This window comes from Solanum verrucosum, unplaced genomic scaffold, assembly GCF_900185275.1.
Source record: "Solanum verrucosum unplaced genomic scaffold, falcon-dt-bn FXZP01000229.1, whole genome shotgun sequence".
NCBI lineage: Eukaryota > Viridiplantae > Streptophyta > Magnoliopsida > Solanales > Solanaceae > Solanum > Solanum verrucosum.
In genome coordinates this window covers 4,549,089-4,566,223 of record NW_026020011.1, presented here as the reverse complement: position 1 = coordinate 4,566,223, position 17,135 = coordinate 4,549,089, and the positions used below count along the sequence as shown (strand labels likewise).

The 17,135-nt window shown below is 34.3% G+C and overlaps 3 protein-coding genes across 3 annotated transcripts; 2 read left to right on the top strand and 1 right to left on the bottom strand.

Annotated features, from left to right (window-relative positions):
• Positions 1–291: 291 nt before the first annotated feature.
• LOC125820498 (polyadenylate-binding protein 2-like) lies at positions 292–4,881 on the bottom strand. Its single transcript, XM_049499939.1, has 9 exons — positions 4,284–4,881; positions 3,257–3,375; positions 2,242–2,898; positions 2,083–2,160; positions 1,907–1,996; positions 1,506–1,643; positions 1,141–1,317; positions 834–1,037; positions 292–757 (listed from the first exon to the last, which is right to left on the bottom strand). The coding sequence occupies exons 1-9, from the start codon at positions 4,576–4,578 to the stop codon at positions 518–520; spliced, it is 1,998 nt and encodes a 665-aa protein (XP_049355896.1). The 5' UTR covers positions 4,579–4,881; the 3' UTR covers positions 292–517.
• Positions 4,882–12,571: 7,690 nt separating this feature from the next.
• LOC125820406 (nuatigenin 3-beta-glucosyltransferase-like) lies at positions 12,572–14,029 on the top strand. The gene has a single exon (XM_049499833.1). It carries the CDS (start codon positions 12,572–12,574, stop codon positions 14,027–14,029), a length of 1,458 nt encoding a protein of 485 aa, XP_049355790.1.
• Positions 14,030–15,146: 1,117 nt separating this feature from the next.
• LOC125820403 (nuatigenin 3-beta-glucosyltransferase-like) lies at positions 15,147–16,810 on the top strand. Its single transcript, XM_049499831.1, has one exon. It carries the CDS (start codon positions 15,179–15,181, stop codon positions 16,646–16,648), a length of 1,470 nt encoding a protein of 489 aa, XP_049355788.1. The 5' UTR covers positions 15,147–15,178; the 3' UTR covers positions 16,649–16,810.
• The last annotated feature ends 325 nt before the right edge of the window (positions 16,811–17,135 follow it).

Here is a 17,135-nt window from a genome sequence, read left to right as displayed (position 1 = left end):
TAGAAATGAGCTAGAAGAAAAACTGTGGGTTCACCAGCAATGGCCTAACAAGCCACAACTATAAGCAGAAACCAGAGTCTCAAAATTCATCATCGAAGACAAACAGATGCACAGACAATAAGCCATTTTCAAGACTGCAGTAGATCAACCTCACTTCAGATGAGGGACGATGGGTTTAAAACGGTGGCGACCTCCTGCCAATGTAGGCACTTAGATGCTTCATTGAGAACGTATGTCTCATAAAGGCACAGCTAAACGAAACAACATTCACAAACATGTAAAGGGGAGGGATGAAACAACACAGTAAAGTATTAAAAACTCAGGACCACATAACATAAAACATAATCTTAAGAATTCAAAAAAAAAATTCATATCCAAGATAAAACATCCTGAGATAGCAAAACCCTAGCAGTTTTTCAAAACTCATCCCTGCAAAATCTGTTTTATCCTCACTACAGAGGAGATCATCCATCAAAAAACGCCGCATTCAGCATTCACTTGGACAAGCTTGACTTCACTAAGAAACAAGGTTGTCATTGAGGGAAAGCGAGGCAAGTTGGTCAGCCGGGCTGCTGGTTGCCTGTTGAACATTCCTCAGGACATCCATAGCCTCAGAAACTTTAGCCTTCAAAGCCTCCGGTGATTCAAGCAGATGCAAAACCTCGGTCTGGTCCATTTCAAGAAGCATGCCCGTAACCTTCGCAGCATGCTCGTGCTCTAGCTGATCAACAAGTGGGTACAAACTTTCACCCAACATCTGCCAAGAGAACAATGAGAGCATTAGCAACCTAATTCAGTCAACAAGAGATTCCTGTAATGTCAAAAGAACTCACCGTCCTCTGCTGCTCAGGTGGTGCATTTGCAAGGGCAGTAGCCAATGTAGAAATTGGCACAGGCTGTCCCATAGCAGCATCACGAGGAAGCATACCACCCATATCATATGGAACAGAGAGCATACCACCAGCAACGCCTGGCATTGGCCCATCTGGCACATTACGTCCAGGTGGATAGCGGTACATTCTTCCTCTTGGCATCATCTGAAAGATAGAATCTTTCATCATTAGTTTACTAGTCTTTTAACAAAACAAAAAAATACAGCTGGATACCCAAAAAGATTGTAGAGAGTAAGCAGAACTCCACCTGCTGCTGCATCAAGGGCATAGGCTGTTGAGATTGTTGCACAGGCCCTGCTCCTCGTCGACCACCTGGGCGCTGGCCCTGTTGTCCTTGTTGAACCATCGGCATGAAGAAGTTTGGCATAGGAGCTCCTCCAGGGCGCATTCCAGGAACAAGCTGTTGTTGATAGCCAAACCCAGCCTGGAAAACAAGATTTATGCATCAGCACTAAACCCGTTTATATACATCTGGTGCAATCTTTCCAACATCATGTGTAGCCATTTATAAATTAAACATGAATTAGCCCAACCATATAGTATCAAGAGCATGTGCAAAATACTGAAGATCTAAATAAATAGACAACTATGGATAAGAACTAACAAAGTTACCTGGGGAGGAATAAGAGCGGGGGGACCTTGCCCATAAAATAGTTGCTGTCCAATCCCAGGAGCACCAGGAGGGTAAATTGGCATGCGAGGAGCAAGTGATGGGGGCATTGCCACTGGTCGCAGTTGTGAAAATTGTGCCTGTACCAACTAGTGCATTCATCAATATATATTACTAGGTAACTATTTGAGCAGATCAAAAGTTATCAGCAACAGACTCATGGCGTCAAGGCCACATTGAAACATACATTAGTCAAGACCCACTCTAGATGGGCCTTTTGCATCTAAACTAAGGCTGAGAGCATAAACTATGGACAAAGTATTCAGTGGTCCACTTAACAAGTAAAGCAGTATGATGCAAAATTCCTCCAGCGCTGCCACACTATTGGGATAGTAATTATTACCTGCAACTTTGCTCTTCTCTCCTCTTTCCGCTGTGCTAGTGCAACATAGAGTGGTTTGCTAACTATCATTTTGCCGTTCATCTCAGAAAGCTTAAAGAAAGAAGAAAAAATGAGTTACAAGTTACAACTTAATGAGCACAATGTAACAATAGAGTTGGCATATAAATTATACTTACAGCTCTGGAAGCTTCTTCAGGAGTAGAGAAGGCAACAAATCCAGAACCCCTGCTGATTCCACTTGGATCACGCATAACCTGAACGAACAAGAATAGAATACCTAAGCTTAAATGAATCAATACAGCCACCTAAAAGTTCATTCACAAGAAATAGGATACCTTGCATGAGGTAATTGTACCAAACTCTGCAAAAAGTTCCTTGAGCTTTTCATCATCAATGGTGTCATCCAAATTTTTTACATACAAATTAACACCTTGGTATTTATCAACAGCCTCCTTGGCAGTTTGCTCGAACTTGTTTTTCAATTCTTGCTCTCTTTCAGATTTTTTCTGTGCTTTCCCAACATACCACTCTTTTTCATCAAATTTCTTTCCATTTAATGCTTCAACAGCCTTAGCAGCATCATCTGCATCCTCAAAATTGACAAACCCAAAGCCCTTGGATTTACCATCTGCATCCCTCATCACTACTGCACTAGTAATACTTCCGAACTCACCAAAAACATTCTTCAACTCATCATCAGTAGCAGAGTCAGCCAAATTTTTCACATAGACATTGTTAAATTTTATCATGCCAGTTGTAGATTCTCGTTCCTGTTTGCGAAGAAAGTGTCCAACATACACTTGCTTATCATTCATCAACATACCATTTAACTTATCTATGGCACCTTGAGCAGATTCTTCATTGTCATATTGTACAAAACCATAACCCTTTGACTGACCATTAGAATCAGTAGCTATCTTGCAAGAAAGAATGTTGCCAAAGCTTGAAAAGGTGTCATGTAAAGCTTTGTTGTCAATTGACTTGTCCAAATTCTGTGTAAATAATTCAAACAAATGCATTAGGATAAAAAATATACATAGATAACCAGCACCAATACATATTGCAGGTCCCTAAAAATAAAGATGTGTGTGTCACCAACTAGAACTTTTTTAAAGATGTCAAAAAACTGGATTAACCAGATGTGAGCATCATTTATTTGGTGCCATGTTATAGATCCAATTATATACATGACACAATAACTCTGATACTTAAGACGACAACAAGAACTCAACAGATGTCTCACAATAGATAAGTGTCCAGTATATGTCCATGACTAAAAATATGAAGGAACAAGAGAAGCTCCGAAATGACAAATCACATCATACAAGATCAGGGTTTCAATAATAATACCTTAATAAATATATTTGCTGATCCACTCTTACGAAGAGTGGGATCCCTATGAGAATACATCACCCTAATGGACTTCCCATTGACAGGAGTGAAGTTCAACAACTCCATTGCCCTTGCAGCTGTGACCAAATATTTAGAGCAAAAACAAGTCAGAAAACAATTTGCAAAGCAGGTGATAAAAAATATAGACATACAACATCATTCCAAGTTAAACAGAATATTGAGCATTATCCATTCGATCAAATATGTAATGAAACATTAGTTGGACACAAAAGGGAGTTGAATTACGCATGCAACACCTTCATGAAGACTTGAACTTCCCAACACACCCTCATCGTAACCAATAAAATATACTCAAGATTAACAATATACTGGCAAAAACCACACAAGCTGAACCTTTTTTGTTCAAACCAATTATTTAGGCAGAATAAGCCAAATGCACATAAGAAATCACACTACTGCTAGGGGTGTCAAATCTCATAATGTGTTAAAACAGGGAAAAGAACAAATTTTTTCCAAAATTAGTAATTTCACAAAATATGAGGCATTAATTTTAATTATACCCATGATATCAAAAAACCCAAATTCATCAAAAATAAAGACTGTCAAACATGCAATCACACTAAAGAAGATACCAAAATCCCAAATTCATTAAAAACAAAGACTGAAAAACATGCAATCACACTATTATAGGTAACAAAATCCCAAATTCATCAAAAATAAACACTGTTAAGCATGCAATCTCACTACTAAAGATACCAAAATCCTACATTCATCAAAATAAAGACTGTTAAACATACAATCACACAACTATAGATACCAAAATCCCAAATTCATCAAAAATAAAGACTGTTACTACTCAAGATATCAAAATCTCAAATTCATCAAAGCTAAAGACTGCTAAACATACAATCACACGACAAAAGATACCAAAATCCCAAATTCATCAAAAACAAAAGACTGTTAAACATGCAATCACACTACTAAAGAAATCAAAATCCAAATTTATGAAATAAAAACTACTAACCATCGGATGGGTTACTGTAGTTAACATAGCCATATCCAAGAGATCTCCGAGTACTAAGATCCCTACAAACCCTAACAGAAACAACCTGACCCACATGGTTGAACAGATCATACAGCTGTGAATCAGTTATGTTAAAGTCCAAGTCTCCAACATACAACGACGTGGACGTGAACTGATTCGACACTCCTCCACCGGGCGACGCTACAGCAGCGGCAGCACCGGCGGCAGCAGCAGCAACCGCCACACCATTTCCTCCGGCCACTGGAGTTTGATGCTGAACCTGAATCTGTGCCATAAGAACAAACAAAAATATATAGACTTTTCTGGAACAAATAAAGAGATACCCTCCTTTTTTTTTTCCTTTTTTCAGTTGCCCCTTTCTCTGTGATGTGTTGTTATTGATAAGAAAACCCAATGGAGGAAAAAGTAAGCGAAAATTTAGGGATTTTTTGGGTTTTTTGAGATGTAAAATAGAGGAATAATGGAGATAGAAATCGTCGGAGATCCGAGAGAAACTGAAGAGAGAATTTTTCGGTTTTTTAGGGTTGAGGAGGGCAGAGAAAACTGCACCGCAACACCCGATTTGGGGAAAACTGTAAGCTTTATATATATCGGCGTTTTTATACACAAACCCTAACTTTGTTTGTGACGATTTAATCACAGCCGTTCATTTCATCATCAAAAATCAAGCCGGTTTATTATTGGACCGGGTCGGTCTTTTTTGGAACTAGACCGGTTTAAGATTAAGATTAGTGTTAAATCGGGCCACGTGCTTTGGAAAGGAAGAGATTTCGGGCCACGTGTGCACGGAGTTCGAGGAGTTTTTTAGTACGAGGCTTTATTTGATATTGGGTGTATGTAATAACGCATAATACTAAAAATAAAATTAAACTAAGACTAGGAATCTTCTTAACTGATAAATCCTAAATTAAATATAATTAACTAATTATTATAAATAACAAATTCTAAACTAATAAGGATTTTTATAATTAAATTACCATAAATAATAAATTCTAAACTATTAAAGAATCATATTTTTGATTTATTTTCTACATAGTCTCTCTTAAATCAAGATTTTCAAATGTGACCATGCATTATCTTCTTCAATTTTATGAACAACTCCATGAGTAATATCAGATGGGAATGATATGGTACGGTAGAATATTGAAATTTTCGATATCATAATTTTGATATTCGGCTTTTAAAATATTATACCATTATCATATTAATTTAATTCGGTATATTGAAGTTCGGTTTCAGTATTTTACGGTATGGTAAATCAGTAACCATAATTTGTTGAATTTCAACTAATATATACTCGTGTAATAGAGTATTATGACTTTGACAATTAAAAAACAGGGTCTCAATTGTAACATACTAACACATTACACATGTCGAAATATATATGTAAAACAAAGTATAAACAACTCCTTTTGTTAATCAATTACAATTCAAATACATTTCAATCAAAATAGAGTAGTCAAAATTTTAACTTCTAAACATATAGTTTATACTAATACTAGGTTGCATATTTGTTTTTTGTTAGTACTTTAATATATATATATATATATATATATATATATTTGTGTGTGTGTGTGTGTTTATTTATGTAACTATATACTTCGGTATGGTATTCGGTATTTCGGTATGCTATATCAAAATATCAAATACCGTATCGAATACCCAAAAAAATTAAAATGTATACCATATACCATAAATTTGATATGATATGATATTTCGGTATATACCATACCATGTCCACCCCTAATATCACGTCTTGTAGAAGTCAAGTATCTAAGACTTCCTATCAATTTTCTAAAATATGTAGCATCGATAAAAATGTGTCATACATCTTTAGTCAACTTCAATCTTTCTTCAGCATAATTCAAGGTCAATTTGACTTGCTTCATATTTAACTTTTCTGAACAAGCATCTTGGATTGTGCAAAGGATCCTAAAAGCTTCAAAGTATCTAGTGAACGCAGCATGTAACATGAATGATTTGTACAACTTAACACAATTTTCAACGAAACAAGTCTATCTTATGATCAAAGGTAATTTTCAGAAGGTTGAGTGGAGGAAATTAGTGTGTAATAATCTAGGGGCTCCTCGATGGATATTCATTCTTATTTGTTCTTCTCCTACCTTATGTCTTCTTAAATATGGTTCAAGGTACTGCAATAGCATGGGGTAGTCAGAACACCTAGAAATTGGGAGTTTGAATTAGCATGGAGTCATGGACTAGTACACATGCAAATGGCTAGGAGTGTTAGAGATGAGATCTACTAATTATCCTTAAGTGCAACAATTTATCACAAATGAAGGGAAAGAAACCTTAGAAAACATTATAAAGTTGATCATACAAAAGGTTCATATAAGGGGAAGCTCATACGGGCTAGTGGCAAGGTGGCTGCACAGTTACAATTACTACCCCACCTGGCCAACAAATCTTGAATCTCATGAAGTGGATGATCTGATGCAAATGATATAAAATGTGACTTGTAAATGTTGGGATAGATAGCAGTGATGTAGTGACCTGAAAGTATTGGGGCAGTTTGTCCAGCTCTCAGGCCTATTGACCATGTACTCAAATGCTTACTTTGGAAATAAATTTTATTTATTTACCAAAAAAAATATTTTAAAAATATCGTCATGTTTTTTCCTCTTCTCGTATTCTTGAATAACTATTCTTGTCTTAAAATCGTCTGCTTTTCTAATTGATTTGTACTTGATTTTGCATGTCCATTTAACTTCAGTTGATTGTGTATGTGGTAGAGTAAGATCTTCAACAAATAATTTTTCATGTTCTTCAAAACTTATAGTTTTGAATAATGATTCAAAAGTGATTGTATCTTCACTATTTAAAGTCATGCACTTCAATTGTGGATCTAGAACTTCAAGGATTTTTGCTTCGATTTTGGGTAGATCATCAAAAATTTGCTCTTGGGGAATACTGTTGCTTCTTTTATTACTAACTTCATCTTCAAAAGTTTGAAAGAATTTTTTTTTTGTGAGACAATAGTGAATATTTTTATTTCTTTTCCGATAGCTTAACTTTGTATAGACCAATCATGTCTATCACATGTCTCGTGGCTTAAATTACTAGCCTCTATCGAAGCAACATCCGTTTCAACCAAATTATCCTTTTTAGTCATTCAAAAAATTGTTGGCTTATTAAATTGACTATTATTGAAGTCCTCTTTGCAATAAAAGGCATCTATAGCACAATGAAAATTACCTCTACCTTTCCGTACTTTCTCCACAAATTTTAAACTCTAACCTTCTTCATTTATTTCTATCAAATTTGATGATTCTTCTTTTTCTTTTAATTGATCATCCTTTTTTTTTTGTCTTCTTTATTTATTTCTATCAGATCTGATGGCTCTTCTTTTTCTTCTAATTGATAAATTTTTTTTTTCTTTGCAAAATATCCTCCTCTATCACATATGTTTGTTGATTAAGTTACATCTCATATGACAAATTCATCTTCTAGATCACCAAGTCTTGTGGTAGCTCTAAATGATTCATTTAGATCAATAAATAATTTCTTATCTCTAAATATATGATTGTTAAAATTATTATCTATAAACCATTTATTTTCTTTATTTTCCTCTATTTTCGAGCTAGAAAATAATAAAGTTTCTTGTTTATTTTCATAATTTACAGCCAATTTTGCATGTACTTCTCTATTTTCACATTTTATAACCAACAATCTCTTTGATAGTGTCCAAATTTTCTACAGTTATGACATTAAACTGTTGATTTGTCACGTCTCTCAAAATTTTGGTTATTTTGTTGTACCTTCCTAAGGTTATTACTGTTTCTCTGTTGGTAAGAAAAATTACCTCTACCACGACATGAAAAATTACTCCTGTTCCCTTATCTTCTACCTTCGAATTTTTGGCCTCTTTGATTTGTCTCAGCCAAGTTTGATATCTCTTCTTTTGAATTAGGTTGCTTCACCTTTGCTTGCAACACTATCAAATATATCTGACGTCTATTAATTCAAGGACATCTCGTATGTCATCAATTTATCTTCTAAATCATTAAGTGTCAAAGTACTAGGGTCTTTGGTGGCCTCAAGGACAGTCTTCTTGGTGTGAAATTTTGTACTTAATGATCGCAATACTTTTTCAACAATTTTAACTTGATCTAAGTCTTTTTCATTAGTTCTCATATCGTTGACTTAGCATGTAAATTTTTTATTATATACATGTACATATGGTAAATAATTCATAAGGAGTGGGTGTTTGATATATCAAATTTCAAAGTTTAATTTTGATAATCAAAAGTAAATATCAAATATATCGTTAAAGTTCGATTCAATACAATAATCAAACTTTGATATGGTGAATGTCGATTATATTCAGTGATTTATGCCCACCCTTAGATGCAATCACATCAAATTGAACATTACATAAAATGAGATTTTTTGTTGTTACATAACGATAGGATATAATAATTTCTTTTTAGTAATAACCAAAATGAATTTTTTACATATAAAGAGGAAAAAGATTAAGTATCCTTAACATATTAAAAATAACTCAAAAAAATGTCATTCTACCTGTTTGATTAAATTTGTCTTTTCTTCCACCTATTCAAATAAAAAAAATTAGCATATTAGAAATGACTCAAAAACTACTCTCCCTTTAACTATTGGATCAAATTTATCGCTAACGTCATTTTCAAACTTAAAATTATCCTATCATCACCACAATTATATGATATTTACTTAAGTTATAATTAAACTTGCACCTTTTTAATTATTATTATGATGTTTCACAAAAATTCTAGTCCAACCCAAAATGACCCGAGCCATTCATGATACAAACTAACATAAAAATCATTTTAAATTAAGGCATTTAAACCCAACAAATTCCTTCTTGTTAAGCCCCTTCATTTTGTGAGTTTGGATAACTATTTTATTCCAGCTCTCTATTTGAACTATTCCAATAACGGAAAATGAGACACATTTTTTTTTAAATAAAGGACATATGTTTAGTTAAAATTAAATAATTTCATGTAATTGTGTCTTTAATAGAGTGACAATCTTTAAACTTGAAAATAATGTTAGGGGAAAATTTGAATAACAAATCTTTACTAGTACAAAGTAATATTTATGTATATGTATGACTTGTGAGATGAGTTTATCATGATCCTAGCAAGTCTTGCTATGTTTCCATCATGGGTTGTGGTGCACTGGTGGGAGTGTTTCACCCTTAACCAGAGGTCTCGGGTTTAAGCTCTGATTTGGAGAAAATTTTGTTGGGAGCGCCACCCCTGAATGGGCCCTGCAGTGCGCGATCCAGATTTAGTCAGAGCTCCAATGTGGGCTCCGGAATTAATTGAGTTTGTTTTTGTTTATAGAAATGACAAAGTCGATATATGAGTTTCTGAAAGTTTGAGTTGAATCTAATAATTGTCAATTATTGAAGTTTGAGACTACCATAAGAAGACTAAATATCAAATTTGGAGTTGATATAGATCAATTTTTGAGTAAAAAATGTTAAAATTTCTACACAGTAAATTTTGTGATCGTTGGGGTTTTGGACACAAATAGTGATGAACCGCCATAAATACTAAAAAGATCATGTTGATCACCATAATTGGTTGTTAAAGTAAGATTTATGATTTAAATCTTGACGATCATAAAATAAGTCTTACCCAATATCAAATAAAAAATTTCGACAATCAACTCATTTAAAATTTTGGCGATATAATTATCATTTTACCGTCTTTTTAAGAAGTCAAAATTTAAATGGTGACACTTCAAGGATCCACCATTTGTGCAAATCTCCCCTCATTTGAAAGCCCAAGCTCTCAATGTCTGAAGTTTGTTTTGAGCCAAAGCCCATATTTATTCTAGGGAAAGTTTTCAAAATGTCAATATTTTAGCATTTAATAGGACCCCTTAGCCACATTTTTAATATTTATTAAAAGTGTCAATATTTTAGTTTGTTATATATCTTATTTATGTATTTCTTAATTTGTTTAATTTGAAAGAATACAATTATTTAATAACAGAAGGGAGAAAATCAAGGGAGATAATATTTAAAAAAAGAAGGTAAATATGACTTAATTTTCTCATTAGTTACATTTTTAAAGAAAACTCAAACGTGTGCCTTTTTCACAATGTATTTTTGTTTTCCAGAATTTTGTAACCTTTTTTAAATCGTATTCATTCCAATATGTATATTATTTGTATTCATTATAGTTTTCATGTTGTATTTTGTATAATGAAACTTGTATTTTTTTTTATTAATTTGTATTCATTCCAGTAGTTATGTCAAATGAATTTATAGTTCTTTGAGAAACGTATTTGTATTCATGTATTTTTTTCACTGTGTATTTATTTTTTTCTTCAAAATTTTGTATCCTTTCTTAAGTCGTATTCATTCCAATATGTATTTTATTTGTGTTTGCATTCATTCTAATTTTTATGTAGTATTTTGTATAATAATATATAAAATATAAAAAAAAGTATGATGAAAAAGTGAAAATGAAATATAAAACTGAAAAGGAATAAGTGAATATTTGTTGCAATCATTCTTAAATAAAATACATAACTAGTTGGCATACCTTTAGAATGAGTACAAATTAGGAACAATACCAGATTTAAAAACTATGCAACATGATTTTTGAATGAATACAAATATTAATAGCTTACATACGGTTTTGAATACAAATTGAGAAAGGATACAAAATTCTAAATTTTTTTTATAAAAACAAAACAAAACAAAACAAACCAATAGGAAGTTGTTCTTCCTATAAATAAAATACATATCTAGTTGACATACCTTTGGGATGAATTCAATTTAGGAACAAATACAAGATTCATAAACTATGCAACATGAGATTTTGAATGAATACAAATATTAATAGCATACATACAAATTTGAATATTAATTGAGAAAGGATACAAAATTCTAAAAAAAAAAACTATAAATACAAAACAAACTAATAGGAAATTGTTCTTCCTCAACTTGGTCTTCAACAAGTTTTTCGAAATCTTCAGCACTCAATTTTGGAAATCAAAAGATACTTGGTGACAATGTATTTACCTTTATCCGTGGGTGAAAAATATTTTGCAGGAATTGTGAGATTTCTTGAACAAATTGGAGGAAAGTAGAAGAGGTGATTTCACAAGAAAATGAGAGAACAATGGTGAAAAACTCAAGAGAGAGAAAGGAAGAATTTGGGATAAAAACCTAGAAAGTGGGTAATGAGAGTTTTTTTTCTTCTTTTTCACGTATAGGGGAGTAAAATTAGTTGAATGTGGGGCCTGATTTGAGAAATAAAAGGAAAGAAAATCAACTATATTAGGATACATTTTATTTGCTAAAATATTGACATATTGACATTTTCAATAATTATTTTAAAGTATAGATTTTTTAATAATTATGTTAGGAAGTTTGACTAGTTTGCTAATTTTCCCTTTATTCTATTTGTGTAAATTAGAGTCAAAGCCCATAACCTTTTAACAGTTAAATTGATTGCATTAATTAATTTAAGTAAATAGAAGTTGCATTTTGTTCAAATTATGTGAACAATAACATAGTTAATAAAGTAATGTATTTCTCCCTTTGTGAACTGATCAATATTAAAATTATATAATATTGTCCTTATTTCATTCCTCTAAAATGCATTTGGGCAACTTTTTCAAGTTAAAAAAAAAATGTTGTTATTTTACGATGGTTATGGTGGAATGATAAGACTTTTTTAATCTTAACTAGAATTTTCATGTTCAAATTTTGTTTAAAATATAAAATCGTTTTTGTTAGGAAACTATTTATCCCTTAACTCCTAATACATGGCTTCTCTGGGCGAATTCGAATTTAATCAATGCATATATAATGCATTTACATGCACCGATTATTATTGAAAAAACCTTGATATATATATATGTGCGCATTTACCTCAAAGAACTATTATATAATTTAAAAGGACCCCTCAAACATATCTGTTGGATTGAGTCATATTGTTGGTGTGAGCTTAGGCCCTTGAGCACCGTCTTTCAATCCTGGGTTCGCTTCTCCATTCGGGTGACACTTTTAAAGAATCCGAACAACATAGATTCCGGAGCTCATACAAGTCAAAACTGTCTAAAAACTGGCACTTAGTAGCTTTCTGTTTGCATTCTTGTTAATATTTAAAGCAGGCCAAAATCTTCTTGTTACAACATATTCTCTAGCCAAATGAGTGAAGACACAGTACTCTGTGATAACTCCAATAAAACTATGTAATATAAATCAAATCATACCAAATCCTTCATTTTCAAAGCCTTCAATCATGGCACAAAAAAATGATCAAGTACTCCATGTAGTTTTCATTCCATACTTGACACCAAGTCATATGATCCCTTTAGTTGATACATCTAGACTTTTTGCTAGTCATGGTGTCAAAGTTAGTATCATCACCACCCTCTACAACGCCCTCCTTTTCGAATCAACAATCGATCATGACATTGATTTAGGCCACAAAATCTTCGTCCACAAACTCAAATTTCCATCTGATGAAGTAGGCTTACCAGAAGGGATTGAAAACTTCAGTGTTACCACTAGTCAAGAAATGACTATAGGTGTATTTATGGGAATTGCTTTGCTTCAAAAATCAATGGAAAGTCTTATTTTCGAGCTACGTCCTCATTGCATTGTATCAGACATGTTTTTCCCATGGACTGTGGATGTAGCAGAGCAACTGAAGATTCCTAGACTTATGTTTTATCCGACTAATGTTATGTACCATTGTGTTGAACATTGTTTGAAGCTGTATACACCTCATGAGAAGGTAAGTTCGGATTCAGAAAGTTTTAAGGTTCCGGGATTACCAGATGAGATTGAAATGAAAAGATCTCAACTACCCGAAGATATGAAAAACAACCCTGAAGGACAATATTGGGAGTTGTTGAAGAGAATTAAAGAATCAGAACCGCGGAGTTATGGTATGATTCATGACACTATCTATGATCTAGAACCGAGTTATGCTGAGCTTTATCTAAAAATCAAAGGTAAAAAGCCGTGGCTTATTGGACCTTCGTTTCATTTTTCAAAGAGAAACAATTCGAGAAGTAGTCCAGATCAAGAGCGACATAGCTGCTTGAGTTGGCTTGATTCTCAAGAATCAAACTCTGTTGTGTACATTTGTTTTGGAAGTATGGGAAGGTTTTCGGATCCTCAGCTTACTGAAATTGCCTTAGCTCTTGAGGCCTCGAATTCGACCTTTCTTTGGGTGGTAAGAAAGGGAGATAACACACATGAAAGTTGGCTCCCAATTGGGTTTGAGGAAAAAATGTTTGCAAACAAGAAAGGTTTGATAGTCAGAGGATGGGTGCCACAGCTGAAGATCTTGAACCATCCAGCAACCGGAGCGTTCATGACTCACTGTGGCTGGAATTCCACTTTGGAGTCTCTTACATCCGGAGTGCCAATGCTGACATGGCCATTGTTCGCGGAGCAGTTCTACAATGAGAAACTGGTGGAGGTTCTTGGATGTGGAGTCAGGGTCGGGGCAGAGGTGTGGCATATTTCATTTGACATCACGGATACGATTGTGAAGAAGGAGAAGATAGAGACGAGTGTGAAAATGTTGATGAACGCCTCTAGGGAAAGCGAAAATATCAGAAGTAGAGCAAAAGACGTCGAAGCAATGATTAAGAGGGCTGTGGAGGAAGGAGGTTCATCTTATAATCATCTAACTGCATTAATACAGGAGATGAAGTCTCATGCTTTTGGCATATCAGAAGAGTAATAAGAAATCTGATGTCCCGAGCTTCGCTCATTTTCCCTAAAATATGGGGTTGATTTCTCATACGGTCACTCAACTAATACTAGTTATTATCTCAAAACGGCATATTTCTTCTTGATTTCAATTTCCCTCAACAAAGAAAATGACTTTCTGAGATAATAATATTACCTGAGTGATTATCCAAGAAATCAACACGTAAAAATATGTATGATGAACTCGCATTTATTACACGACAAAAGAAAAGGGAAAACGAAATAACATGTTATGGCCATTGATGCCTTCTATAAATAAAATATCAATCAGCTGACAAGACTGGTTTCCACCACCAACCCCAAACCCCGCCCCTCGTTCCCACCCCACCCGCACCCCCACACCCCCTACCCTCCCCTCCTCCATTCTATTCTCATAATTTTGTCTTATATATACAAATGCTTTTAGAATAATATTTTTTACTTGCATATCAAACAAAGGAAAATAAGTAAGAAACCACTTGTTTTTCTAGAAATAGTTTTATTTGAAAATATTTTCCATGAAAAACATTTTCCTACGGAACACACCTTTAATGAAAGTTTTCGGTTTTTCGGGAAGTTTCTCAACAGTAACATTGGGAGCTGTCTATGATACTTATTGGGGTACACATTGATTTTTATACTTTGTAGGACCACATTTTACTTTTTAGTCGATCTAAAAAAGAACGACACATTTCTATATTTAATAACTAGTAGTTTACTTTAAAATGTTCATTTCATCCTAATGGACAATTTATAGCCACACAAATATCTATAACTTATTTTAGACTACTAGTTTCAAAAGTCTTTCTTTCTTACTTAAACGTCGTGCCAAGCCAAACAACACATAAATTAAAACGGAGGGAGTAGTACTAAGTGGTTTGCGGCCCACATCTCCCTTTCAACTGCTCTGCAAAAAGACAACACATGGAGAACCACTCAATGTATTGATTGAATAGAAAAACTAATCCAAAATAAGATTCCTTGAAGAAACATACATTGTATTTTAATGTTTTTCCATGACTTTTTTAGGCTCTCTGTGATATGTTTGAATCTAATATTAGGTTAGTAACATTTTTAGTTGTTTCTCACCTTACTTCTTACCATTGTTTAGTGAGTTTCCATCCCTTCTTCAAGTTCACTCATGGCACAAAAAAATGGTGAATTACTTCATGTAGTTTTCGTTCCGTACTTCACACCAAGTCATATGATCCCTTTAGTTGATATAGCTAGACTTTTTGCTAGTCATGGTGTCAAAGTTAGTATCATCACCACCCCCTACAACGCCCTCCTTTTCGAGTCCTCAATCGATCATGCTACTGAATTAGGCCACGAAATATTCGTCCACAAACTCAAATTCCCATCAGCTGAAGTAGGCATACCTGAAGGGATAGAAAACTTCAGTGCAGTCACTAGCAAAGAAATGGCTATAGGTGTATTTATGGGAATTCCTCTGCTTCAAAAACCAATGGAAAGTCTTATTTTCGAGCTTCGTCCTCATTGCATTGTTTCAGACATGTTTTTCCCATGGACTGTAGATGTGGCAGAGCAACTGAACATACCTAGACTTATGTTTTATCCGAATAATCTTATGTTACACTGTATTGAACATTGTTTGAAGTTGTATACACCTCATGAGAAGGTAAGTTCGGATTCAGAAAGTTTCTTGATTCCGGGTTTACCAGATCAGATTGAAATGAAAAGATCTCAACTTCCAGAAAATGTTATTAAAATCAATCCCAAAGGACCATACTGGGAAATGATGAAGAGAATTAAAGAATCAGAACCTCGGAGCTATGCTATGATTCACGACACTATCTATGATCTAGAGCCGAGTTATGCTGAGCTTTATCAAGAAATCAAAGGTAAAAAACCGTGGCTTATTGGTCCTTTGTTTCATTTTTCAAAGAGGGAAGAGGCAAGCAATTCAAGAAATACTCAAGATCAAGAGCGACACAGCTGCTTGAGTTGGCTTGATTCTCAAGAACCAAACTCTGTTGTGTACATTTGTTTCGGAAGTATGGCGAGGTTTTCTGATGCTCAGCTTACTGAAATCGCCTTGGCTCTTGAGACCTCGAATTCATCGTTTCTTTGGGTGGTAAGGAAGGGAGACGAACCCCAAGAAAGCTGGATGCCTTCTAGCTTCAAGGAAAAAATGCTTACAAACAAGAAATGTTTGATAGTCAGAGGATGGGTGCCACAGCTGAAGATCTTGAACCATCCAGCAACCGGGGTGTTCATGACTCATTGTGGCTGGAATTCCACCCTGGAATCTCTTACAGCCGGAGTGCCAATGCTGACATGGCCATTGTTCGCGGAGCAGTTCTACAATGAGAAGCTGGTGGAGGTTCTTGGATGTGGGGTCAGGGTCGGGGCAGAGGTGTGGCACAGTACTTTTGACATCAAGGATACGATTGTCAATAAAGAGAAGATAGAGGCGAGTTTGAAGACGTTGATGAACACCTCCGGGGAAAGTGAAATGATCAAAAGTAGAGCAAAAGACGTCGAAGCAATGATTAACAGGGCTGTGGAGAAAGGAGGTTCTTCTTATAATCATCTAACAACATTAATACAGGAGATCAAGTGTCATGCTTTTGGCATATCAGAAGAGTAGTAAGAAATTTAACATTCTGAGCTCTACTTATTTTTCCTAAAATTAGCGTCATGCCTCGCATGCATTACATAACACAAGAAAAGGTAAAACGAAATAACATGTTATGTTTCGAGCAATCTTTTCCCCAAACATCACTTGTGGAACTACATTGAGTATGTTGTTGTTTCAAGCAATCTTTTTATAGACAAAAAGCTCTTAAAGAGTGTTTCAAACAAAGGATCTACCAAATATGAAAATGAAGCTATGTGCATCTGTATAACTTGAGCTGGGAATAAAATTGACACATAGAAGAACTGGAACTCTTAAACCGAATAACCAAAGAATCGAATTAATTCGGTTCGATCCGATTTTTCTATTTTTTAGCGTTTCATGCCTAGCTCTAATGGAGTCCATGTTTCCCTGACATGAAAAATAATGTATTTTTTCATGTCAGGCTTTTTATAATAAATTTAATTGAACTGCTCTGCAGAAAGATAACATAGGGAGT